This window comes from Leptodactylus fuscus, chromosome 11 (assembly GCF_031893055.1).
Source record: "Leptodactylus fuscus isolate aLepFus1 chromosome 11, aLepFus1.hap2, whole genome shotgun sequence".
Taxonomy (NCBI): Eukaryota; Metazoa; Chordata; class Amphibia; order Anura; family Leptodactylidae; genus Leptodactylus; species Leptodactylus fuscus.
In genome coordinates, this window is record NC_134275.1 from 44,397,803 (window position 1) to 44,424,149 (window position 26,347).

Sequence of the window (26,347 nt, forward strand, 5' to 3'; positions counted from 1 at the left end):
TCAACCTGATTCCACAGCTGGCCCCTTTAATTTAAAGGGGTTTTCTAGTAATATACTGATGACCTATCTTTAGAATAGGGCAGCAATATGTGAATGTTAGGGATCTGACACCCAGGAACCCTGCTGACCAGTTGTCTGAGTGCCACAGCTTCTTCCTTGTGCCGCTGCCGTCACATGGAACGGTAGCAGTTCAGTCCCATTCAAGTGAAGTCAGTATTCAGCTTACCTGAACGCTGTGGCCTCTACAACCCCCTGATCAGAGGCACAACTGAGTGTCAGACCTTCACCAATCACATATTGACAACCTGTCCTAAGGATAGGTCATCAATAGGTATGTCCTATAAAACCCCTTTAAGGCATCTCAGGTTGCTCTACTGTAAACTATTAGATGTAATATCAAGTCAATGTTCTACTTACTCATCAGTTCTATATAGCGCCAGGGCATGGCCTGTGAAGTCGATGACATCCTGCCCTAAGTCAAATTTCTTATATACATCTCGCATAGTGGTGCTTTTTGGATCTACCCCTTCGAATGTCTTGGAGTCGTTCTCGTCGAAGTTGGCTACAAAGACCAAAAACTTGCGGAAACGGCGTTTCTCAAACATCCCCATAAGATCTACAAAAAGGAGAGTGAGAGTGAAATATACGCCAGAGGGTGCTATATGTGTGTATACACCAGTCTGACACAAGCCATATATCATATATACTGGTTTAGTGGGTCAGGGCAGAATAAACATAACTCTTAACAGGTAAAGCACTGTGTAATGGATATCACACCCATCTTAGGATCGCGGCTGCTCACTTACTGGAGGCCAGGGCCTCGGTTTCAGTCGATGGGACTTTGTATATCTTCCCTCCTTTGTACACAAAGCTTCCTTCTACCACCTTGAAGTCCAAGTAGCGAGTGACCTCAGTGTACAGCAGCATCTTCACCAGCTGGCCTGCAAAGAGACACAGAACAGGGTTAACAATGCTGTGATACCCGTCATTCAGTATTCAGACATCCCAGGTTACAGCTGGGGAACCCCTTTAAGGCTCCATGCACATTTAAGTGTGTGCCTTGTCCTTGTGTTAGCCGTTTTATTCACAGCTATTTTCTATGGCCCCATACACATAGCTGTGTATTGTCACGGGTCACGCCAGGTCTTACACCTGTGTGTTTTGCGGCTGGCACCCTTGCCATTTTACCATGGACCCCACACATGCATGTAGCCTAACTAAAAGAATCTGTACAACACTAATAGACTGTGTATTCCAAAAATAGACCACGAAGCTGCAGAGAGGTCAAACTCCATCTTGTTCGCCCAGGTAGAGCGGCTTTTGTTGTAGCGCAGATGTTCCATGTATAATACACACTGCTGCAGTAACTTCTACTCCACCTGCTGAGTACATGTCACACCAGCTCTGTGGTATTGACATATTAGTGTAAGTAAACAGAGGAGTCGTGTACAGAGCGCGGTCAGGTGAAATGGCTTTTACATGCATAGTCCAGATTTCCCAGATTTGTGGCTACTTGTGTAGACATCTAAACATCCGCTCCTATATCATATCCTGCTTAAGCTGAGTGACACTTCAAAGGAAACAGTAATGGCAGCTCTAATACCGTAGTAGTGACCCAGCTTTCCGAGATGCAGATATAGTTGCAATAGGTACACACATAGCCGTAACCCAAGTCAATAGGACGTATCTGCTTGTGGCCACTTGCCATGATTCTGCACTTTAATCATGCTCGCCTTTCATCCCCACTGTATGACTTACAGCAGGTTTCCATCCAGGTTACTCTGCGGTGTACAACCTCTTCTACCTCCCTTTACATTGATGCTGCCTGTGTGATCTCTCCTGCTCCCCTGCAGAGTCGACAGGACAACCTGCTATATAAAGGAGCTGCACAAACTCTACAACAGCAGGTAGTGGTAGGAAATTTGTTACGAACACGAATTAAAATGTTGCTCGATTTTGCATTCAAGAAAACAAATAAACAAAATGTAAAAAAAAAAAAATGATTGCAGAAGGTAACAAGATATTACCCGGGACACAAGAGATATTGTTTAAAGGGGCTCTATCAATGGGAAAAGTCATATTTAACTAATCACATCCTTGCATAGCCTATAGAAAGTCTATTCCACACCTACCTTTAGTATGTAAATTACCTCAGTGATTTCTGAATAAGTCTGTTTTTATTCATATGCTAATTAGCCTCTTGGTGCACCATCACGCACTCCTCTTTGCTATTGTTTCCTATGGGTGTATACAGCACAGGCTGCTGCTGCTGACTTCCTGCTCACACACGCACACATAGGAGAGAACAGCAGAGACGAGTGCTGCTGGGAACTTCCTGTGCTGGCTGGAAGCTCATTAGCATTTGAATAAAAACGGACTTATTCAGAGACCACTGAGGCAATCTACATACTAAAGGTAGGTGTGGAATAGACTTTCTAAAGCCTATGCAAGGATGTAATTAGTTAAAAATGACTTTTCCCAGTGATAGAGCCCTTTTAATGTCTAGTGCAGGGCAGAAGAGACTGGAGAAAGATGCAAGAATTAAAGGGAATGTGTCACCATTTATTACAATCGCATATTGAAATCTATATCCTTTTCTAACCTGTTTTTATTTTCTGATAGTAGATTTTTTTTATACCATTTTGTGTACATGATTATTAGGACGGCCATCTTGCCTAAACTTCTCCTCTACTCCGTTAACAGCATTTAGTGAATTGCCTTACAGCCATAGACAGCAATAGTCTGGAGCCGACTCACTGAGGTCTAAGGGCTCGTTCACACGGGGTAAGAGGGGGCGGATTTTGACGTGGAATCTGCCTCAAAATCCACCCCCTCACAATAGAGGTCTATGTAGACCGCTAGTGTTCTTTTTTCCACTAGTGTTTGTTTTCTGCTAGCGGAAAAAAGAAGCAACATGACCTTTCTTCAGGCGGATTCCACCTCAGGAAATCAATACAAGACATTGGGAGGCGGAAAACCGCATGGCCTTTTTTTTTTTTTTTTGTCAAAAACCACCTGGCGCTTCAAGAAACGCCTCATGTCAAAAAACGCTCCAAAGAGATAAGCATCTTCATTGACAGTAGTGCATGTAATGATGGGTGCACAGGGTTATCTTTAGAGGTGTTAGCTTCTATTGTAACCTTGTCTATGGTGTAAATGACTGACTGCTGCAAAGAAAGCCCCTAACAATTGGCAAGTGTCAGCCTATCATTAGGCTTAGTGGCAGAGTTAAAATTTCAGGATATAGTATTTTTATAAAAATATTGTGACATGGAATTTTTTAAAAAACATAGTCCTTTAAATGTCATTATATTATTATTATTTCTATTGTAGTCAAGGAATAGCTACTTAAGGTAAAACCCATTTACAATGCCCTGCTCCAAGATCAGATCTCTCCCATGTTTACTCAGCCTTTTCCTTTACATACTGATTAGAGGACGAGAGGATGTCGCTTTCCTCAGCTCAAGCAGGAACAGGAAGCAGCTGGGCCTGCTCACAATCCTCTGCACTGCTCTGAACTGATATATTATAGGCCTATATAATATTAGCATAAGAGAAAAATTTGTCCGTAACCATGAAAATAAGTTTCAATTGCAAAAATGTTGCACCCTTTAATATTAAAGCGTCACTCAAGTAGGACATTATAGAGAAGTAATGAATAGGATTTATGAGAATAAAGCACTCGGGTGAGAGAAAAAACTTACTATTAGCTGCATCAGCTCCTCCTCCTTCCCTCTCCATAGACTTTTTTGGCAAACAACAATCTGATCCCTCAATGAGTTGACAGTTTGTCTTGGCTCTCAAGACGAATTTAGTAAAGAATTCAGGTTGTTCCCGCCACCTTGGAGAACTAAGCAGAGATCTGTTGTGGATGTAGGCTTGCTCCAATCCTTCTGTCTCGTCATGTCACCCCAGACAGACTGGACAGTGCTGAGATCAGCGCTATATTTTGGGGGCATATCGTTACTTTCAGGACTCCTCCAAAGGGCAAAGGTCACAACAAATATTCTCTTTTTTTTCATTCATGTCATTTTGTTCATTGACAAAAATAAATGATTAACCCTTCTGTTTCTGAAAGCATTCTTACTTTGTAGTTGCCTATAACTTTTACACAGTACTGTATAAACAACAGGACTGCACAAAAAATATCCAGTCTGCCCAATCTATGCTTCCCAACAGATGCACCTTGCACAATTTAAGATGTACGTATCTCCTGCAGAGTTTTGGGAATCCAGAAGTGACTTGTCACGGACGGCGGGTGCTGGGATGAGATTCTGGAGTCCATCGCTGGCCTGAGCGGATACACAGCTGCAATCTGGCAATTTCCTCTTTGTGTTTCACATTTTGGCTTCCTGTTTTTGAATGCTGAAATCTTACAATCTGCTTTAACCTCTGAATTTCACAACCTTGTTATGAAATCTGTGGTCAATAGTACAAGATATACCGTATACAACCTTCTGCGGACTGTACAGAGACTGAGCTGCCTTCTGGATACGGCTATGAGCACCCGGGCGGGGGAAAGTATTAACATCCGATTGTCCAATACATCCCATACAGTGGCTTGCAAAAGTATTCATACCCCTTGAACTTCTTCACATTTTGTCACTTTACAACCACAAAACTTACATGTATTTTATTGAGGTGTTGTAAGTTAAAGTCCACATGTTTGCTGTGTCCCCTGTATGGCTTGTGGCAAACTGCAAATGGTACTTCTTATGTCTTTCTTACAATGCTTTTCTTCTTCTTGCCACTCTTCCATAAGGGCGAGATTTGTGGACTGCACGACTTATAGTTGTCCTGTAGACAGATTCTCCCTGTACTTGAGCTGTGGATTTCTGCAGCTTCTCCAGAGGGCTCTTGGGCCTCTTGGCTGCTTCTCTGACCGGTGCTCTCCTTGCTCGATCTGTCAGTTTAGGTGGACGGCCATGTTTTGTTAGGTTTGCAGTGATGATTGTACAGTGCTCCTTGGGATGCTCAAAGCTTGGGACATGTTTTTATAACCTAACCCTGCTTTAAATCTCTCCACAACTTTATCTCTGACCTGTCTGGTGAGTTCCTTGGTCTTCATGATGCTGTTTGTTCACTAGTATTCTCTAACAAACCACTGAGCCCTTCACAGAACATATGTATTTATACTGAGACTACATTACACAAAGCTGGACTCTATTAACTCATTAAGTGACTTCTGATTTTATTTAGTAGTATCTGAGTACAGAGGGCTGAAGACTTTTGCACGTCACACTTTTAAGATTTATATTTAATTAAAAGTTTGAAAACCATGTATCATTTTCCTTCCATTTATCAATTATCTGCTACTTTGTGTTGGTTAGCACTAAAAATCTCAAGAAAATACATTGAAGTATGTGGTTGTAAGGAGACAAAATGTGAAAAAGTGCAAGGGGTATGAATACTTTTGCAAGCCATTGTACATGTCAACAGATTTAAAGGGACTGTCCACAGGATAGTAACAATAGCGCTAAATTCTCATAAATACGGCAGCGACAACATAGCCATCACTTCTAACAGGGAACACAGCACCCCTATTATTGAGAATAGTGGAGATCCCCATTGAGCATACACTTATCATGTGGCCAGGAAATAAGTTGTGATTGTGGAATCCCTTTAAAGTCAGGGCACAACATAATTAAAAGGGGTGACCATGATTGAGGATAGATGACTACTATTTTTCTGGGTTGTGTCTGGTAGCTCAGCTCCATTGATGTGGATAGGGTTGATATGCTATACCATACACAACTTGTGCACCCGTGTGCCACTGCCTGTAAAAGATAGTATTTATGTTTTTCAATTCCTGGTGCTGAGACAAGTTAATATCACAATAATTTTAGACGTTAAGTAGCAAACCCAGCTCACTACCCCTCCTCCACCCTATACAGTAGTTGGCACTAACTACTCACATGACATGCACAAGTACCAAGGAAGAAGACTAGGGTGGGCCCTGTGGTGCAGGGAGGCAGCAGTAGAACCCCCAGATAACACTGATACTCACCATTAGCCATAAGAAATTTTGGGATCAGATCCACATTCCAGTCACGTCCCCTCCCCATGGACTCGGGAGGACCATCTGGGATTTCAAACCTTTTGTAGAGCTGGAAATATAGCATAAAGGATTTGTTTAGGGGAGAAGCTTCAAGAAGTGACACCTAGAATGAACATCATCTATGGGTATATATGGCAGAGGCCACTATGCAGAATAACATAGGGGCGCACCAGGACAAAGTACCCCATATACAGTAATGTGCTCCATGACATGGCACCAGGCCCATACCTCTTCCAGGGGGGTGATTGAGGAGCTTTCTCCACCATAGTATGGGTTCCTGTCCATGTGCAGCACTTTCTTTCCATTTACGGACATGATTCCAGACAGTATACATTCCTGTAATGAGGAAGAAAAGACATATGAGTATATGATAAGGGTCTACTATCAGATTACAGACAGTGGCTCTGAGCCAAGGCTGTTTACTACAAGACATCTTGAATATGTAGGGTTACTGCTTAGTAATATTGGAAAGGATATAAGGCGATCTGATATTGCCCTTCACATTGACTAGAAGTCATGTGTACCCCTATGTGTTCCCGATGCTCCACCTCTTGATGTCAACCTACATGAGCTCACCTTGTAAGTAACCCTGCACCAAATACAATTCATCACTTAATACCCTGACACGTGACACCATAGCAGATGGGACATTCCCTTTACCTGCACATCTGCACTCTATTTATAAATTATGCCAGAAGAATAATACCTCTTTCTATGAATCGGCGGAGAAAAATCCCTTTAAGATACAAGGGAACAACATCAAGTGACCTCCTCATGGCCAGTAGGACCACAAAATCTCCAGCACAGACTATTACTTATAACTGGGGCGGGATGATAAATGTGTGAATATGCAACCAAAAGCCTGTCTAAGTGAAGACCGACCTCATGGAATGGGACGGGGGTGGGGCAGGGACCACAGTGCTGTATATAATTATTGACCCTATAGCTGTGGCCGCTTATGTATACTCAATATATACAACAAAAAGAACCAATCACTTACACTGGTTGTCTCCAGCCAACACAACACTCTTATTCACAGCATGACCAGAACATTGTACTATGTGATTCCCTATAGTGATCTCCATGTTACTATGTGAGTCCCTATAGTGATCCCCATGTTACTGTGTGATTCTCCATAGTGATCTTCATGTTACTGTTTGATTCTCCATAGTGATCTCTATGTTACTGTGTGATTCTCTATAGTGATCTCCATGTTACTGTGTGATTCTCCATAGTGATCTCCATGTTATTGTGTGATTTTCTATAGTGATCTCCATGTTACTGTGTGATTCTCCATAGTGATCTCCATGTTATTGTGTGATTTTCTATAGTGATCTCCATGTTACTGTGTGATTCTCCATAGTGATCTCCATGTTACTGTGTGATTCTCTATAGTGATCCCCATGTTACTATGTGATTCTCTATAGTGATCTCCATGTTACTGTGTGATTCTCTATAGTGATCTCCATGTTACTGTGTGATTCTCCATAGTGATCTCCATGTTACTGTGTGATTCTCCATAGTGATCTCCATGTTACTGTGTGATTCTCCATAGTGATCTCCATGTTACTGTGTGATTCTCCATAGTGATCTCCATGTTACTGTGTGATTCTCCTTAGTGATCTCCATGTTACTGTGTGATTCTCCATAGTGATCTCCATGTTACTATGTGATTCTCCATAGTGATCTCCATGTTACTGTGTGATTCTCCATAGTGATCTCCATGTTACTGTGTGATTCTCCATAGTGATCTCCATGTTACTATGTGATTCTCCATAGTGATCTCCATGTTACTGTGTGATTCTACATAGTGATCTCCATGTTATTGTGTGATTCTCCATAGTGATCTCCATGTTACTGTGTGATTCTCTATAGTGATCTCCATGTTACTGTGTGATTCTCCATAGTGATCTCCATGTTACTATGTGATTCTCCATAGTGATCTCCATGTTACTGTGTGATTCTACATAGTGATCTCCATGTTACTGTGTGATTCTCTATAGTGATCATCATGCTACTGTGTGATCCTTTATAGCGATGGCCATGTTACCTGTGTTTCTCTAAAGTGATCATCATGCTTCTGTGATCACTGTGATCGTGTGACTCTCTATAGAGGTCACCATAGCACTCTTATTTTCTGTAGTGATCTCTGTGTTACTATGTGATTCTCTATAGTGATTCCTATGTTATTGTGAGATTCTTTATAGTGATCACGTTACAATGTGATTCTCTGTAGTGATCAGTATTATACAAAGTGATTCTTTGCAGTAATCACTGTGTTAATATGTGATCCTCTATAGTTAACATCATGTTACAGTGTAATTCTTTATAACTATCAGTAGTTTACTGTGTGATTCTTTATAGTGGACGTTAAGTTACCGTGACATTGCAAACACCATGTGCTATGTGATTCTCTCTAGTGATGGACATGTTACTATGAGATTCTCTGTACCAATCTCAATGTTGCTGTGTGATTCTCTACATTAATCCCCATGTTATTGTGATTTTCTATAGTGATCGTCATGTGATTCTCTATAGTGATCCCAATCTAACTGTGTGATTCTCTAGTGATCTCAATGCTACTGTGAGATTCTCTATAGTGATAGACATGTTACTATGTGATTCTTTATAGTGATCGCCATGTAATTGTGTGATTCTTTATAGAGATCCCAATGTTACTGTGATCCTCTATAGTGATCAGCATATTAGAATGTGATTCTCTGTGGTGATCACCGTGTTACTATGTGATCCTTTATACTGAAGCTTATCAAGCTACTGTGTAATTCTCTATAGCTATCACTAGTTTACTGTGTGATACTTTATAGTATACATTAAGTTACTGTGATATACCGAACACTATGTGATATGTGATTCGCTATAGCAGTGTTTCCCAAACTGTGCTCCGTGCTCCACGAACCATCTACAGGTGCTCCATAATATGGTGATAATAAACGGTTAACAATAAAAAATAGATAAATGTGAAGGGTTTCAAAATTAAAATCCTGGTTCACATGCACTCCTACTGGCGCGACACTACGGTCTGTTCAGCGAATATACGAGGCCGGTGGATTAACACTTCATGGTTGGACAGCTCTTCCAAACTGGTCTCAGACCGTCCTTTCCTGTTTAATACGCTGGTCTGATATGTTCGCTGAACAAACTGTACCTACTTCGAAAAATCCAGCGTCGACCAAGGAGTGTGATAAAGCATAACTTTTATACTTCTTTTAAAAAGGAATTACATAATGGCAATCAAGATGGATCAAGGATGTACCGACATATCGTGGCAACTGTACCTATGGACGGAAGTGCTTTAGTCATCTTAGTTTGCGCACAAGAAAATGGCCACTTACTGTGTAAGCAGCCACTTTTCTTGTGGGCGCAGGCATGCGCAGTTGGCTCTGCCCAAGGCCTACAAGTTTAACCGCCTGCGTCGGAAGACAATGCGTGACGAGGACATTCCTGAAGAGGATAGAGGTGCCGCCGGAGAGTTCTACCGGAATAGCAGCATCGCTCCGGCAGCTGCTGGCTTCATGCAGGGCAGAAGCATAGCGATGTTGCAGGCATCTGTGCCGGCGTCTAACCGTCCCCGGCATCCACCTCTCTATTACAGCAGATGCCGGGTCTGTATTGGCGGCCCCTTCCCCCCAAAGGGTAAACTAACCCCCCCCCCAGGCTCGCTCCCGTGCACTTAGCCCCTCCTCCTTCCCCCCTCAGAGCAGCAGATACATCACTTGACTTATGACCAGATAAGTCAAGGGATGTGTCCCAAAAAAATGAATAAAGTAATATAGCGGCCAAACAAAGCAGTTTTGCTGAAGCAGTGTATTTAGGAAAAGTCTTACATTCACATTAACAAACAGTATAGATAGGATCCTTGTGATGGGACAACCCCTTTAAGTGCTCCCTACAGAACTTCTGTCCTAAATAGTGCTCCTCAACTCGAAAAGTTTGGGAAACACTGCGCTATAGATATCTTCATGTTACTATGTGATTCTCTATAGTGATCTCCATGTTACTATGTGATTCTCAATAGTGATCTCCATGTTAGTGTGTGATTCTCTATAGTGATCCCCATGTTACTGTGTGATTCTCTATAGTGATCCCCATGTTACTATGTGATTCTCTATAGTGATCCTTATGTTACTGTGTGATTCTCTATAGTGATCTCCATGTTATTCTGTGATTCTCTATAGTGATCTTCATGTTACTATGTGATTCTCTATAGTGATCCTTATGTTACTGTGTGATTCTCTATAGTGATCCTTATGTTGCTGTGTGATTCTCTATAGTGATCTCCATGTTGTGTGATTCTCCATAGTGATCTCCATGTTACTGTGTGATTCTCTATAGTGATCCCCATGTTACTGTGTGATTCTCTACAGTGATCTCCATGTTACTATGTGATTCTCTATAGTGATCCTTATGTTACTGTGTGATTCTCTATAGTGATCTCCATGTTATTGTGTGATTCTCTATAGTAATCTCCATGTTACTGTGTGATTCTCCATAGTGATCTCCATGTTATTGTGTGATTCTCCATAGTGATCTCCACGTTATTGTGTCATTCTCTATAGTGATCTCCATGTTATTGTGTCATTCTCTAGTGATCTCCATGTTACTGTGTGATTCTCTATAGTAATCTCCATGTTACTGTGTGATTCTCCATAGTGATCCCCATGTTACTATGTGATTCTCCATAGTGATCTCCATGTTATTGTGTGATTCTCCATAGTGATCTCCACGTTATTGTGTTATTCTCTATAGTGATCTCCATGTTATTGTGTGATTCTCTATAGTGATCTCCATGTTACTGTGATTCTCCATAGTGATCTCCATGTTACTATGTGATTCTCTATAGTGATCTCCATGTTACTATGTGATTCTCCATAGTGATCTCCATGTTATTGTGTGATTCTCTATAGTGATCTCCACGTTATTGTGTTATTCTCTATAGTGATCTCCATGTTATTGTGTGATTCTCTATAGTGATCTCCATGTTACTATGTGATTCTCTATAGTGATCTCCATGTTACTGTGTGATTCTCCATAGTGATCTCCATGTTACTATGTGATTCTCTATAGTGATCTCCATGTTATTGTGTGATTCTCTATAGTGATCCCCATGTTACTCTGTGAGTTTCTATAGTGATCTCCATGTTACTGTGTGATTCTCCACAGTGATCTCCATGTTACTATGTGATTCTCTATAGTGATCTCCATGTTACTGTGTGATTCTCTATAGTGATCTCCATGTTACTATGTGATTCTCTATAGTGATCTCCATGTTACTGTGTGATTCACTATAGTGATCTCCATGTTACTATGTGATTCTCTATAGTGATCTCCATGTTACTATGTGATTCTCTATAGTGATCTCCATGTTACTGTGTGATTCTCTATAGTGATCTCCATGTTACTATGTGATTCTCCACAGTGATCTCCATGTTACTATGTGATTCTCTATAGTGATCTCCATGTTACTGTGTGATTCTCTATAGTGATCTCCATGTTACTATGTGATTCTCTATAGTGATCTCCATGTTACTATGTGATTCTCTATAGTGATCTCCATGTTACTGTGTGATTCTCCACAGTGATCTCCATGTTACTATGTGATTCTCTATAGTGATCTCCATGTTACTATGTGATTCTCTATAGTGATCTCCATGTTACTGTGATTCTCCACAGTGATCTCCATGTTACTATGTGATTCTCTATAGTGATCTCCATGTTACTATGTGATTCTCTATAGTGATCTCCATGTTATTGTGTGATTCCCTATAGTGATCTCCATGTTACTATGTGAGTTTCTATAGTGGTCTCCATGTTACTGTATAATCGTCTATAGTGATGGTCATATTATTATGTGAGTCTCTATGGTGATTGCCATGTTGCAATGTGATTCTTTGCAGTGATCACTGTGTTACTATGTGATCCTCTATAATGAACATCATGTTGCAGTGTAGTTCTTTATAGTTATCACTAGTTTACTGTGTAATTCTTTATAGTATACATTAAGTTACTGTGATATAGCGAGCACCATGTGCTATGTGATCCTGTATAGCGATGGCCATGTTACTGTGTGATTCTCTATAATGATGGCCATGTTACTGTATAACTCTCTATAACAATCAGCATATTACTACAGGATTCTCTAAAGTGAGCACCATGTTACTATATCACCCCATATATAGTGATAACTGTTACTGTGTGAGTCTCTGTTGTGATCTCCATATTACTGTTATTGTCTGAAGTGATCTCCATGTTACTTTGTGATTCTCTATAGCAGGGGTCTCAAATTTGCGGCCCGCGGGCCAACTGCGGCCCTTGCGACGATAGTTTGCGGCCCACGCACAGCTCCCTGTATGTCCCGCTATGTCCCTTTAGTCAGTGTTTTACTTAAAGTTTCCTCCGATCACTCCCCCGCTCTTATAACAGCAATAGAAAGTGATGGGTGATCGGTGGAAGGCTAGTACTACTGAAGTTTAAAGCTCAAGGACCGGTGTGTGACGTCAGATGTCACGTGACTAGGGAGGCGTGTCTTAGTGTGTCGGCTGGAAGATGAAGAGATGTAGTACTGAGAGGAATGTGAGATGCAGAGTGGAGTGTGTGTGTGTCAGTACCCTAGGGGCACAGATGGAGGGGAGGACATGAAACTGGGGCCACAGACAGAAGGGGAACATGAAACTGGGGGCAGAGATGAGGGGGAGCATGAAAATGGGGGCAGATGGAGGGGGAACATGAAAATGGGGGCAGATGAAGGGGGGATATGAAATTGGGGCAGATGGAGGGGAACATGAAACTGGGGCAGATGGAGGGACGACATGAAACTGGGGACAGATGGAGGGGGGACATAAAATGGGGCAAATGAAGTGGGATATCAAACTGGGGGAGAAATGGTGGGGGGAGATGCAACTGGGAGTAGATGAAGGGGGGCACTTAAACTGGGGACAACTGGAGGGGGCAGTAAACCGTGGGAGTAGCTGGAGGGGGACCTGTCTGCCTCTAGTTGTCCCCAGTTTATTGTTGTTATGTCAGTCCAGGTAGCTGCAACGGGGCTAAGGGATAGCAGTAGGGAATCTCGCCCTGCACTACTCCCACTAGCTATCCCGGTCCCTGCCTCACGGGTGTGGGTCGGCTGTACTCAGGCTAAGCCTGACCCCGACAGCTCCTCTCTCACTGATACCGTAGGCCTAGAGGGAAGTGGGAGAAGGAATGCCCTATAAGATCTCTAGGGACTGGAGACTAAAGGGGGTCACCCCTAACGGACAAGTGAAGCTGCTACTGACAGGGACTGACAAGAGTGTGCGCTGACTAACAACACAAGCAGCACACAGGAAAAATGTGGGAAAGGATTCCCCCAAACCAATATGGGAAGGAACCATACACTAGGAGACAAACACAGGGAAACTGAGTAGAAATCAAAGGATAAGGCAATTCACTCACACAGTCAATTATACACAGAGGTAGGATTGGTGAACACAGAAGGGAAAACACACAAACCAACTCGTTCACCCAAACCTCCCAAAAATCAACCACGGAACTTCCTCTATCCCAGAACACCACCTACTCCTCCTGCTAAGGCCTAGCTCTGTAAAAGCGACACTCAGCACAGAACCATGGGAGGCATGGGTTTAAATACAGAGTAGAGACCACTCCTCCCAGGTGCAAATGGGAGGACAGACTAATCAACCAGGAGATAAAGCTGCCTACCAGCAGTGCGCGCATGCAAGTCAGAAGGTGTGCACCAATACTCACGATAGGACAACCCCGCAGCGCCAGGATGCCACCCCAGACACTGCGCAGCCAAAAACTCCCCAGGTAAGAAAAATAGAAATTAAAGAACCTAAATACTCCTAACAGGATCCTCCCCTCAAGGAGAAGACTCTGGATTCTCTAGGAGCATCCTTCTTCGGGAACTCCTTGTGGAATTTCTCCACGAGTCTGGGAGCTGACACATCCGACTCCAGGACCCAAGAATTATCCTCAGGACCGTATCCCTTCCATGCCACCAGATACCATAGCTTCCCCCGAACATATATGTGCTATCCAGAACTCGGGATATCTCATACTCCCCGGACTCAGAAACTGGTGGAACCTTAACTGGAGACGTTCCCTTCTTGGCCTTCTTTAACAAGGAGACATGGAAGACCCGGTTTATCTTCCACCTTTTAGGTAGTTGCAGCTGCGCCGCCACTTCATTTACCATCTTGATGATCTTAAAAGGACCCACAAATCTGGGACCCAGCTTCTTGCTAGGAACCTTCAACCTGATATTCTTGGTGGACAACCAAACCATCTCACCAGGGAAGAACTGCAACTCTCCTCTCTTCCGATCCGCCTGGACCTTAGCCTGGTGCGACGCCCGCACCAGATTCTCTCGGATACGGGACCATACCCCTTGCAGCTTTTTAGAAAATAGCTCCTCCTCCGGAACTGGGGAAGAAATGGAAGAAAATACTCCGAAAACAGGATGTCTACCACCGGAGCAAAAAAAAGGTGTGGTACCTGTGGCATTGGAATCATGGTTGTTTAGGGAAAATTCTGCCAGGGGGAGAAAGGCAGCCAAATTATTCTGGTTCTCTCGAACAAAACACCTCAAAAACTGTTCCACATCCTGATTCTTCCTCTCTGTTTGTCCGTTAGACTCTGGGTGAAACCCGGAGGAAAACGACAGTAACTCCCAACCTGCTGCAAAAAGCCCGCCAGAATTTAGCCACAAATTGCGGTCCCCTGTCCGAAACGATCTCCTCAGGAAGACCATGCAACCTTACAATCTCTTTAATAAACGCCTCAGATAGTGTCTTGGCACATGGCAGCCTGGAAAACGGGATCAAATGGCACATTTTCGTGAAGCGGTCAACGACTACCCAAATGACCGTGAAACCCTTAGACACTGGAAGGCCCGTGATGAAATCCATAGACAGATGAGTCCAAGGTGCCTTAGGAGGTTCCAATGGATGTAGAAGACCGTGGGGACGGGTATGCGACGCCTTGGCTCTTGCACAGACCGAACAATTTTGAACAAACTGCAAGACCTCCTTACTCCACCCTGGCCACCAAAAATTCCTAGACACCAATCTCATGGTCTCTGAAACCCCCGGGTGACCAGCAAGAACCGACTCATGACACTCCCTCAGGAGACTTTGTCGGAGAGTAGTTGGGACAAAAAGCTTGTTTCTAGGTATCTTGGAAGGTGCAGCGTGTTGCGCTTCGATCAAGGCCTTCTCCAATTTCGCGCCCAATACTGCTACCACCACTCCATCCCGCTAAGGCCTAGCTCTGTAAAAGCGACACTCAGCACAGAACCATGGGAGGCATGGGTTTAAATACAGAGTAGAGACCACTCCTCCCAGGTGCAAATGGGAGGACAGACTAATCAACCAGGAGATAAAGCTGCCTACCAGCAGTGCGCGCGTGCAAGTCAGAAGGTGTGCACCAATACTCACGACAGGACAACCCCGCAGCGCCAGAATGCCACCCCAGACACTGCGCAGCCAAAAACTCCCCAGGTAAGAAAAATAGAAATTAAAGAACCTAAATACTCCTAACAATTGTCACCGTCCAGCTACCCCTACGGTTTAATGTCTGCTTCTAGCCTCCCGAGTTTAATGTCCCCCTCTAGTTGCCCCCAGTTTAATGTCCCACTTCAGCTGCCATTAATTTATTGCCCCCCTCCAACTACCCCCACTGTTTTATGTCCCCCTCCAGCTGCCCCAGTTTCATGTCCCCTCTAGTTTCCCCCAGTTTAAACTGGGGCACCAGGAGAGGCACTTAATACTGTGGGGCAGTTGGAAGGGAACATTATAATGGGGGTCATATAATGTATGGGTGACTGTAGGAGGATTATACTGTGTGGGGACACATGAAAAATGAATAAGAATGTGTGGAGACATCATAAAATTGGGCGTAGCTAAATTTGCTGCGGCGAGCATAGCTTGTGGAAAACCTGATGCGGCCCAGCCTCACCCAGACTCTACCTCCAGCGGCCCCCCCGTAAATTGAGTTTGAGACCCCTGCTCTATAGCGATGTATTATTCTTTATAGTGACAGAAATGTCACTTTGTCATCTTCCATATAGTGATCACTATTACTGTATGACTCTCTGTAGTGATCCCCATTTCACTGTGTACTTCTCTATAGCCATCACCATGTTAGTGTAGGATTCTTTACAGTGACCGCCATGTTACTGTATGATTCTCTGAAGTGATTCCCATGTCACTTATTTACTATTGTGATCGCCATGTTACTGTATGATTCTTTTTAGAGATTCCCATGTCACTGATTTACTATAATGATTACCATGTTACTGTATGATTCTTTAGGGCTAGTTCACACGGGCACAATGAGGCAGATTTTGACAGCAGATTTCGCCTCAAAATCCGCCTCCATACAATGGTGGTCTATGGAAACCGCTAGCTTTGTTTTTTCTGCTAGCAGCAAAAAACTGCGACATGACCTTTCTTCAGGCGGATTCCGCCCGAGGAAAGCAATAGAAGTGAATAGGAGGTGAAAAACGTCTAGCGTTTTTTTTTTACAAAAATCCGCGACCGAAAGCGCCTAGTGTTTTTTTTTTACAGCCCATTCACTTTAAGGGAGGGGAAAACCACCTGGCATTTTCGGAAGCAGTTTTTACTAAAAACTGCTCCAGAAAACGCTCCAAAAACATCTCAAGGTCAAAAAACCGCTTCCTAATTAGGAAGCGTTTTTTTTCGGGACCAAAATAAGCCAGGCGGTTTTTACGTGTGAACTAGCCCTAATAGTATCGCCATATCACTGTTATCTTCTATGCAGTAATCACTGGCTGTTATATGACTCTCTATAGTGATGATCTTGTTAGTCTGTGATTATCTATTGTGAGCACTGTTACTGTGTCATGCTCTATATAGTGATCACTATGGTACTGTATAACCAGGAGCTTAACTACCGTGGTAGCAGCAGTAGCAGCTGCCACAGGGCCCGGGCCATTAGGGGGCCCGGTGACAGCCGCTACCGCTGAGGTTTTTTTTTGTTTTTTTTTTAAATAGTCCGTTACGGGCCCCATTCACTTGCTGATCCTGGCTGGGCCGGGATCGGCAAGTGACACCGCGGGCCCCACAAACACTATCATTATACTCGGGGGTCTTTGCAGACCCCCGAGTATAATGATCAGCGGACCGGGAGACGTAAGGAACATAACAAACAGTGTTACTTACCTCTCCACGATCCTGCCTCCGGCCTCCCTCATTCGTGTCTGACGTCTCTGACGTCACATGACCCGGGTCTGCTTCCCGGGTCATGTGACGTCCGACGTCATTAATGCAGGACAAGAGCGGCAGCCAACAGCCTAGGAGCCGGGCACAGGTAAGCAACTGGGTTTTTTTTAAATGTTTTTATTCCCCCGGGTCTCTGATTATTATACTCTGGGGTCTGAAAAGACCCCAGAGTATAATAATTGTTCATGGATGTCCACAGTGGGACATAATACTGTGTGCAGGGGTCACTATTGGGGTTAATTCTGTGTGCAGGGGACACTATTGGGGTTAATACTATGTGTACAGGGGACACTATTGGGGTTAATACTATGTGTGCAGGGGCCACTATTGGGGTTAATTCTGTGTACAGGGGACACTATTGGGGTTAATACTGTGTGCAGGGGTCACTATTGGGGTTAATACTGTGTGCAGGGGACACTATTGGGGTTAATTCTTTTTTTTTTTTTTTTTTATGTAGATTGTGAGCCCCACATAGAGCTCACAATGCACATTTTTCCCTATCAGCATGTCTTTGGAATATGGGATGGAAATCCATGCAAACACGGGGAGAACATACAAACTCCTTGCAGATGGTTTTCTGCCCTTGGCGGGATTTGAACACCAGGACTCCAGCGCTGCAAGGCTGCAGTGCTAACCACTGAGCCACCGTGTGGCCCCTTCTATTGGGGTTAATTCTGTGTGCAGGGGACACTATTGGGGTTAATACTATGTGTGCAGGGGCCACTATTGGGGTTAATTCTGTGTGCAGGGGCCACTATTGGGGTTAATACTGTGTGCAGGGGCCACTATTGGGGTTAATACTGTGTGCAGGGGCCACTATTGGGGTTAATACTGTGTGCAGGGGACACTATTTGGGTTAATACTGTGTGCAGGGGACACTAATGGACATAATACTGTGTGCAGGGGCCACTATCAGGGTTAATACTGTGTGCAGGGGACACTATTGGGGTTAATACTGTGTGCAGGGGACACTATTGGGGTTAATACTGTGTGCAGGGGACACTATTTGGGTTAATACTGTATGCAGGGGCCACTATTGGGGTTAATACTGTGTGCAGGGGACACTAATGGACATAATACTGTGTGCAGGGTCACTATCGGGGTTAATACTGGGTGCAGGGGACACTTGGGGTTAATACTGTGTGCAGGGGACACTATTGGGGTTAATACTGTGTGCAGGAGACACTATTTGGGTTAATACTGTGTGCAGGGGACACTATTGGGGTTAATACTGTGTGCAGGGGACACTAATGGACATAATACTGTGTGCAGGGCTTACTAAGGGTGCATGCACACTACGTAACGCCGGGCGTGTATGAGAGCCGTACACGCCGGCGTTACTGCAGGGCTGCCGAACACTTCCCATTCACTTCAATGGGAGCGCTCGTAAACGCCGCTGTTACGAGCGCTCCCATTGAAGTGAATGGGAAGTGTTCGGCAGCCCTGCTGTAACGCGGCGTGTACGGCTCTCATACACGCCCGGCGTTACGTAGTGTGCATGCACCCTAAGGGACATAATAGAGTTCTGAGGAGGGGGTCGGTTGAGGTCTTCGGCGTCGGTTTTGGGGGGGGGGGCCCACGTCAAAAGTTCGCCATGGGGCCCCGCCATTCCTAGTTACGCCACTGTGTATAACTATTTAGAGTGATTCTTATATCTCTGTATGACTATAGTGATGGCCATGTTATTATATGGTTCTCTATAGTGATGGCCATATTATTATATGGTTCTCTACAGTGATGGCCATGTTTTTATATGACACTATAGTGATGACTATAATATTATACAACTCTCTATAGTGATCCCCACGTTATTACATGTCTCTCTATAGTGATGGCCATGTTTTTATATGACTCTATAGTGATCCCCACGTTATTATATAACTCTCTATAGTGATGGCCATGTTATTACATGACTCTCTATAGTGATCTCCACGTTATTATATGACTCTATAGTGATGACCACGTTATTATATGGTTCTCTATAGCGATGGCCATGTTATTACATGACTCTATAGTGATGGCCATGTTGTTATATGGTTCTCTATAGCGATGGCCATGTTATTATATGACTCTATAGTGATGACCACGTTCTTATATGACTCTCTATAGTGATCCCCACGTTATTATATGACTCTCTATAGTGATGGCCATGATATTATATGACTCTATAGTGATGACTATGTTATTATATGGTTCTCTATAGCGATGGCCATGTTATTATATGACTCTCTATAGTGATGGCCATGATATTATATGACTCTATAGTGATGACTATGTTATTATACAACTCTCTATGGTGATGGCCATGTTATTATATGACTCTATAGTGATCCCCACGTTATTATATGACTCTATAGTGATGGCCATGTTATTATATGACTCTCTATAGTGATGGCCATGATATTATATGACTCTATAGTGATGACTATGTTATTATACAACTCTCTATGGTGATGGCCATGTTATTATATGACTCTATAGTAATCCCCACGTTATTATATGACTCTATAGTGATGGCCATGTTATTATATGACTCTATAGTGATCCCCACGTTATTATATGACTCTATAGTGATCTCCACGTTATTATATGATTCTCTATAGTGATGACCATGTTATTATATGATTCTCTATAGTGATGACCACGTTATGATATGGTTCTCTATAGTGATGGCCATGTTATTATATGACTCTCTATAGTGATGGCCATATTATTATATGGTTCTCTATAGTGATGGCCATGTTATTATAAGGTTCTCTATAGCGATGGCCATGTTATTATATGGTTCTCTATAGCGATGGCCATGTTATTATATGGTTCTCTATAGTGATGGCCATGTTATTATATGACTCTATAGTGATGGCCATGATATTATATGACTCTCTATAGTGATGGCCATGTTATTATATGACTCTCTATAGTGATGGCCATGTTATTATATGACTCTATAGTGATGACCACGTTATTATATGGTTCTCTATAGCGATGGCCATGTTATTATATGACTCTATAGTGATGGCCATGTTATTATATGACTCTCTATAGTGATGGCCATGTTATTATATGACTCTCTATAGTGATGGCCATGTTATTATATGACTCTATAGTGATCCCCACGTTATTATATGACTCTACAGTGATCCCCACGTTATTATATGACTCTCTATAGTGATGGTCATGTTATTATATGACTCTATAGTGATGACCACGTTATTATATGGTTCTCTATAGCGATGGCCATGTTATTACATGACTCTCTATAGTGATGGCCATATTATTATATGACTCTCTATAGCGATGGCCATGTTATTATAAGGTTCTCTATAGCGATGGCCATGTTATTATATGTTTCTCTATAGCGATGGCCATGTTATTATATGGTTCTCTATAGTGATGGCCATGTTATTATATGGTTCTCTATAGTGATGACCATGTTATTATATGGTTCTCTATAGCAATGGCCATGTTATTATATGACTCTATAGTGATGGCCATGTTATTATATGACTCTCTATAGTGATGGCCATGTTATTATATGACTCTCTATAGTGATGGCCATGTTATTATATGACTCTATAGTGATCCCCACGTTATTATATGACTCTACAGTGATCCCCACGTTATTATATGACTCTCTATAGTGATGGTCATGTTATTATATGACTCTCTATAGTGATGACCACGTTATTATATGGTTCTCTATAGCGATGGCCATGTTATTACATGACTCTCTATAGTGATGGCCATATTATTATATGACTCTCTATAGCGATGGCCATGTTATTATAAGGTTCTCTATAGCGATGGCCATGTTATTATATGTTTCTCTATAGCGATGGCCATGTTATTATATGGTTCTCTATAGTGATGACCATGTTATTATATGGTTCTCTATAGCAATGGCCATGTTATCATATGACTCTATAGTGATGGCCATGATATTATATGACTCTCTATAGTGATGGCCATGTTATTATATGACTCTATAGTGATGACCACGTTATTATATGGTTCTCTATAGCGATGGCCATGTTATTACATGACTCTATAGTGCTCCCCACATTATTATAAGATCCTCTACAGCACTCCCCATGTCACCGTGTGATTCCAGGTGTCCAGTCACTGTGTGCTCCTCACCGTCAGGTTGCTGCGTAACATTGTGTCAGTCATATTTGCATGAATTGATGTGTACGGCTGGAATTCCAGGATGTGAAATCCTCCCTGACAGAGAAACCTGAAGCCATTGCTGAGTGAGAGTGCGAAGCAAGGGGCCGGGCCTCCTGCACCACATCCAGACGGGGGCCCTCATCTACACCCCATCACCACCACCACACCGGGCACCTACCCACAGCAGCCTCACCCCCCCCTCCCTTCTAGGTGCCATGCCAACCTGATGACACCCCTCTCCTGTGTCCGTTCTCTTTGGGGGTGCTATGATACAGGGTGGGTCCTGCTTAGGTTGCAATTAACCCGTTCAGCACCAAGGAGAGAGCATGCCAATGACAGCCGACACCACACAGGCCACGGGGCTCCTGGCATCCAGTAATACATTATAATACAGGGGGCGACCGAAGCAAAAATCTAATTGCAAATTCAGTAAGCCTCCATGGCATAGAAGGGGCACAAATCATCCATAGATTGCAATGGTTGCCAGCCAGGACCCACTATCTATAATGCTTGGCATATTTATGGGCACAGCTTGTGCACTGCATGGTATATACTGTATAGGGCAGTGCCAAGGGATGGCATGACAGCATAAAACCCACCAAGGCAGTGCCCAGAGCCCAGTGCACAATGACAAGAGGTGCCACATCACTGCCCTGCCCTGCCCGCCCTGCAGCCCGCCCGGGCATACTCACTGTCAGGCCGGTGCCCAGGACGATGACATCGTATTCCTCATCCATGGTGCAGGTGCCGGGCAGGAGACGCCTCTCTGACAAACACAACTCAGCAAAGCAGCAGCGCTCAGATGAAATGGACCAAAGATGGCTGCACAAGAGCACCGCCCTGTCCGCCTCCGCGACGACAAGTAGTCCCTGCCCGCAGCCCCCAGGGCCGGCTGTGGTGTCAGGCGTGGCTGGGAGAGAAGAGGAGGGACAGGGTGGGAAGAGGCCGGGGAGCCACAAAGGGAGTGCGGGGTCAGTGTGGGATGGGTGCTGGAGGAGTGAGGGCTGTCATGTGAGGATGGACAGGGGGGGGATGACCTTGGTGATGCGGCTACAGATGCGGATCAGTGCGCGGCTGCATCATCCTCAGTGCTGGGGATGGGGAGGATGATGCTCTAGTGTTATGGACACGGCCATGGAGAGAGGCTTATATAACATGGCTCCAAGTGTCAGGGCCTGAGAGATCACATAGCCTCATGTCAGCTCAATATATATGTATGAGCCTGGGTGGAGAACGTCATGTATAAGGCCTGATAAAAGAAGGAAATGTCGCCGTGTCAGGCACTATTGCATATAACATGTCAGCCTTCATATATAACGTCCTCCTCATGTCAGGCCCTTATATATAACATGTCCTCCTCATGTCAGCCCTTCTAGATAACATGTCCTCCTCATGTCAGGCCCTTATATATAACATGTCCTCTTCATGTCAGGCCCTTATATATAACATGTCCTCCTCATGTCAGGCCCTTATATATAACATGTCCTCCTCATGTCAGCCCTTCTAGATAACATGTCCTCCTCATGTCAGGCCCTTATATATAACATGTCCTCCTCATGTCAGGCTCTTATATATAACATGTCCTCCTCATGTCAACCCTTATATATAACATCTCCTCTTCATGTCAGCCCTTATATATAACATGTCCTCTTCATGTCAGGCCCTTATATATAACATGTCCTCTTCATGTCAGCCCTTCTAGATAACATGTCCTCCTCATGTCAGGCCCTTATATATAACATGTCCTCTTCATGTCAGGCCCTTATATATAACATGTCCTCCTCATGTCAGGCCCTTCTAGATAACATGTCCTCCTCATGTCAGGCCCTTCTAGATAACATGTCCTCCTCATGTCAGCCCTTATATATAACATGTCCTCCTCATGTCAGGCCCTTATATATAACATGTCCTCCTCATGTCAGGCCCTTATATATAACATGTCCTCCTCATGTCAGGCCCTTCTAGATAACATGTCCTCCTCATGTCAGGCCCTTATATATAACATGTCCTCCTCATGTCAACCCTTATATATAACATGTCCTCTTCATGTCAGGCCCTTATATATAACATGTCCTCCTCATGTCAGGCCCTTATATATAACATGTCCTCATGTCAGGCTCTCATATATAACATGTCCTCCTCATGTCAGGCTCTTATATATAACATGTCCTCCTCATGTCAGCCCTTCTAGATAACATGTCCTCCTCATGTCAGGCCCTTATATATAACGTCCTCCTCATGTCAGGCCCTTATATATAACATGTCCTCTTCATGTCAGGCCCTTATATATAACATGTCCTCCTCATGCCAGGCCCTTATATATAACATGTCCTCCTCATGTCAGGCCCTTCTAGATAACATGTCCTCCTCATGTCAGGCCCTTATATATAGCATGTCCTCCTCATGTCAGGCCTTTATATATAACATGTCCTCCTCATGTCACATCCTTATATATAACATATCCTCCTCATGTCAGCCCTTATATATAACATGTCCTCCTCATGTCAACCCTTATATATAACATGTCCTCTTCATGTCAGCCCTTATATATAACATGTCCTCCTCATGTCAGCCTTCATATATAACATGTCCTCCTCATGTCAGGCTCTTATATATAACATGTCCTCCTCATGTCAGGCTCTTATATATAACATGTCCTCCTCATGTCAGCCCTTCTAGATAACATGTCCTCCTCATGTCAGCCCTTATATATAACATGTCCTCCTCATGTCAACCCTTATATATAACATGTCCTCTTCATGTCAGCCCTTATATATAACATGTCCTCCTCATGTCAGCCTTCATATATAACATGTCCTCCTCATGTCAGGCTCTTATATATAACATGTCCTCCTCATGTCAGGCCCTTATATATAACATGTCCTCCTCATGTCAGGCCCTTATATATAACATGTCCTCCTCATGTCAGGCCCTTATACATAGCATGTCCTCTTCATGTCAACCCTTATATATAATGTGTCCTCATGTCAGCCTTTATATATAATGTGTCCTCATGTCAGCCCTTATATATAACATGTCCTCCTCATGTCAGCCTTTATATATAACATGCCCTCCTCATATCAGCCCTTATAGATAACTTGTTCTCCTCATGTCAGCCCTTATATATAATGTGTCCACCTCATGCCAGCCCTTATATATAACATGTCCTCCTCATGTCAGGCCTTTATATATAACATGTCCTCCTCATATCAGGCCCTTATATATAACATGTCCTCCTCATGTCATCCCTTATATATAACATGTCCTCCTCATGTCAAGCCCTTATATACAGTGTTGGCCAAAAGTATTGGCACCCCTGCAATTCTGTCAGATAATACTCATTTTCTTCCAGAAAATGATAGCAATCACAAATTCTTTGGTATTATTATCTTCATTTAATTTGTCTTCAATGGAAAACCACAAAAAGAATTGTAAAAAAGCCAAATTGGATATAATTCCACAGCAAACATAAAAAAGAGGGTGGACAAAAGTATTGGCACTGTTTGAAAAGTCATGTGATGCTTCTCTAATTTGTGTAATTAACAGCACCAGTTACTTACCTGAGGCACCTAACAGGTGGTGGTAATAACTAAATCACACTTGCAGCCAGTTGAAATGAATTAAAGTTGACTCAACCTCTGTCCTGGGTCCTTGTGTGTACCACATTGAGCATGGAGAAAAGAAAGAAGACCAAAGAACTGTCTGAGGACTTGAGAAGCAAAATTGTGAGGAAGCATGAGCAATCTCAAGGCTACAAGTCCATCTCCAAAGACCTGAATGTTCCTGTGTCTACCGTGCGCAGTGTCATCAAGAAGTTTAAAGCCCATGGCACTGTGGCTAACCTCCCTAGATGTGGATGCAAAAGAAAAATTGACAAATTGACAGATTGTGCGGATGGTGGATAAAGAACCTTGACTAACATCCAAACAAGTTCAAGCTGCCCTGCAGTCCGAGGGTATAACAGTGTCACCCCGTACTATCCGTCGGCATCTGAATGGAAAGGGACTGTATGGTAGGATACCCAGGAAGACCCCACTTCTTACCCAGAGACATAAAAAAGCCAGGCTGGAGTTTGCCAAAACTTACCTGAGAAAGCCAAAAACGTTTTGGAAGAATGTTCTCTGGTCAGATGAGACAAAAGTAGAGCTTTTTGGGGAAAGGCATCAACATAGAGTTTACAGGAAAAAAAAAAAAAGGCCTTATATATCATGTAGACTTACACAGTAGGAACCCTTACAACCTCACCGGGATTGCTGTTCATTTTTATTACATTTTCTGCCAACATGGCTGTAAAAAAAAAAAGATCAAGCTTGTCGCCCCTCCACCAACATCACAGGCGAACGTCTCATTGTAACTTTATTATGGTCCCTGCCAGAATCAATGACCAATTACCCATCTGCAGGACACTTCTCCGTTTTTCTGTAGACGTCTGGAACGCCAGGCCGCACCCAGAACCATATGTCTTACCAAATTCAGAATTGTAGAAGCTAGAAGACACAGTTCACACAAAGCAGCAGATGCTGTCACCCTGGAACATGACACAGGCCCGAGGATGATGATGGGAAACCTCTCAGGTTTCAGGCCAGAGATCATCATCCACAGCTTCCAGGACATGACTCCTCTTAAAGGGATCCTTCTAGGAATGAGCAAGCAGTTCTTGTGGGTGTCTGCTATTAATAGGGGCTCTCCATTTAATGAGGGCCAGTCTGTGGTATCACACTCACATAGGGCCACTCATAGAATAATCCAGATGCCGTGGACACAGGGAATATGATAGAAGGCGCACCATGAGGGGAAGGTCATAAAAGACACTAGTACGGAGAGGGCAATAATAGCGGCCATAACAATAGCGTCCAGCTGTTAA

At 43.4% G+C, this 26,347-nt stretch overlaps 1 protein-coding gene across 2 annotated transcripts in view; it reads right to left on the reverse strand.

Annotated features, from left to right (window-relative positions):
• Positions 1–22,331, reverse strand: part of GDI1 (GDP dissociation inhibitor 1) — a 28,232-nt gene extending 5,901 nt beyond the window's left edge. For both annotated transcript variants that reach the window (XR_012711816.1, XM_075259152.1), the window contains exons 1-5: positions 22,176–22,331; positions 6,287–6,394; positions 6,008–6,107; positions 807–941; positions 418–616 (exon numbers count right to left, since the gene is read on the reverse strand). Coding sequence is in view for 1 of the 2 variants with exons in the window: in XM_075259152.1 (XP_075115253.1) it covers positions 418–616; positions 807–941; positions 6,008–6,107; positions 6,287–6,394; positions 22,176–22,220 (587 nt within the window). In the remaining variant the exon portion in view is untranslated. The remainder of the gene's footprint in view (positions 1–417; positions 617–806; positions 942–6,007; positions 6,108–6,286; positions 6,395–22,175) is intronic.
• Positions 22,332–26,347: the final 4,016 nt, after the last annotated feature.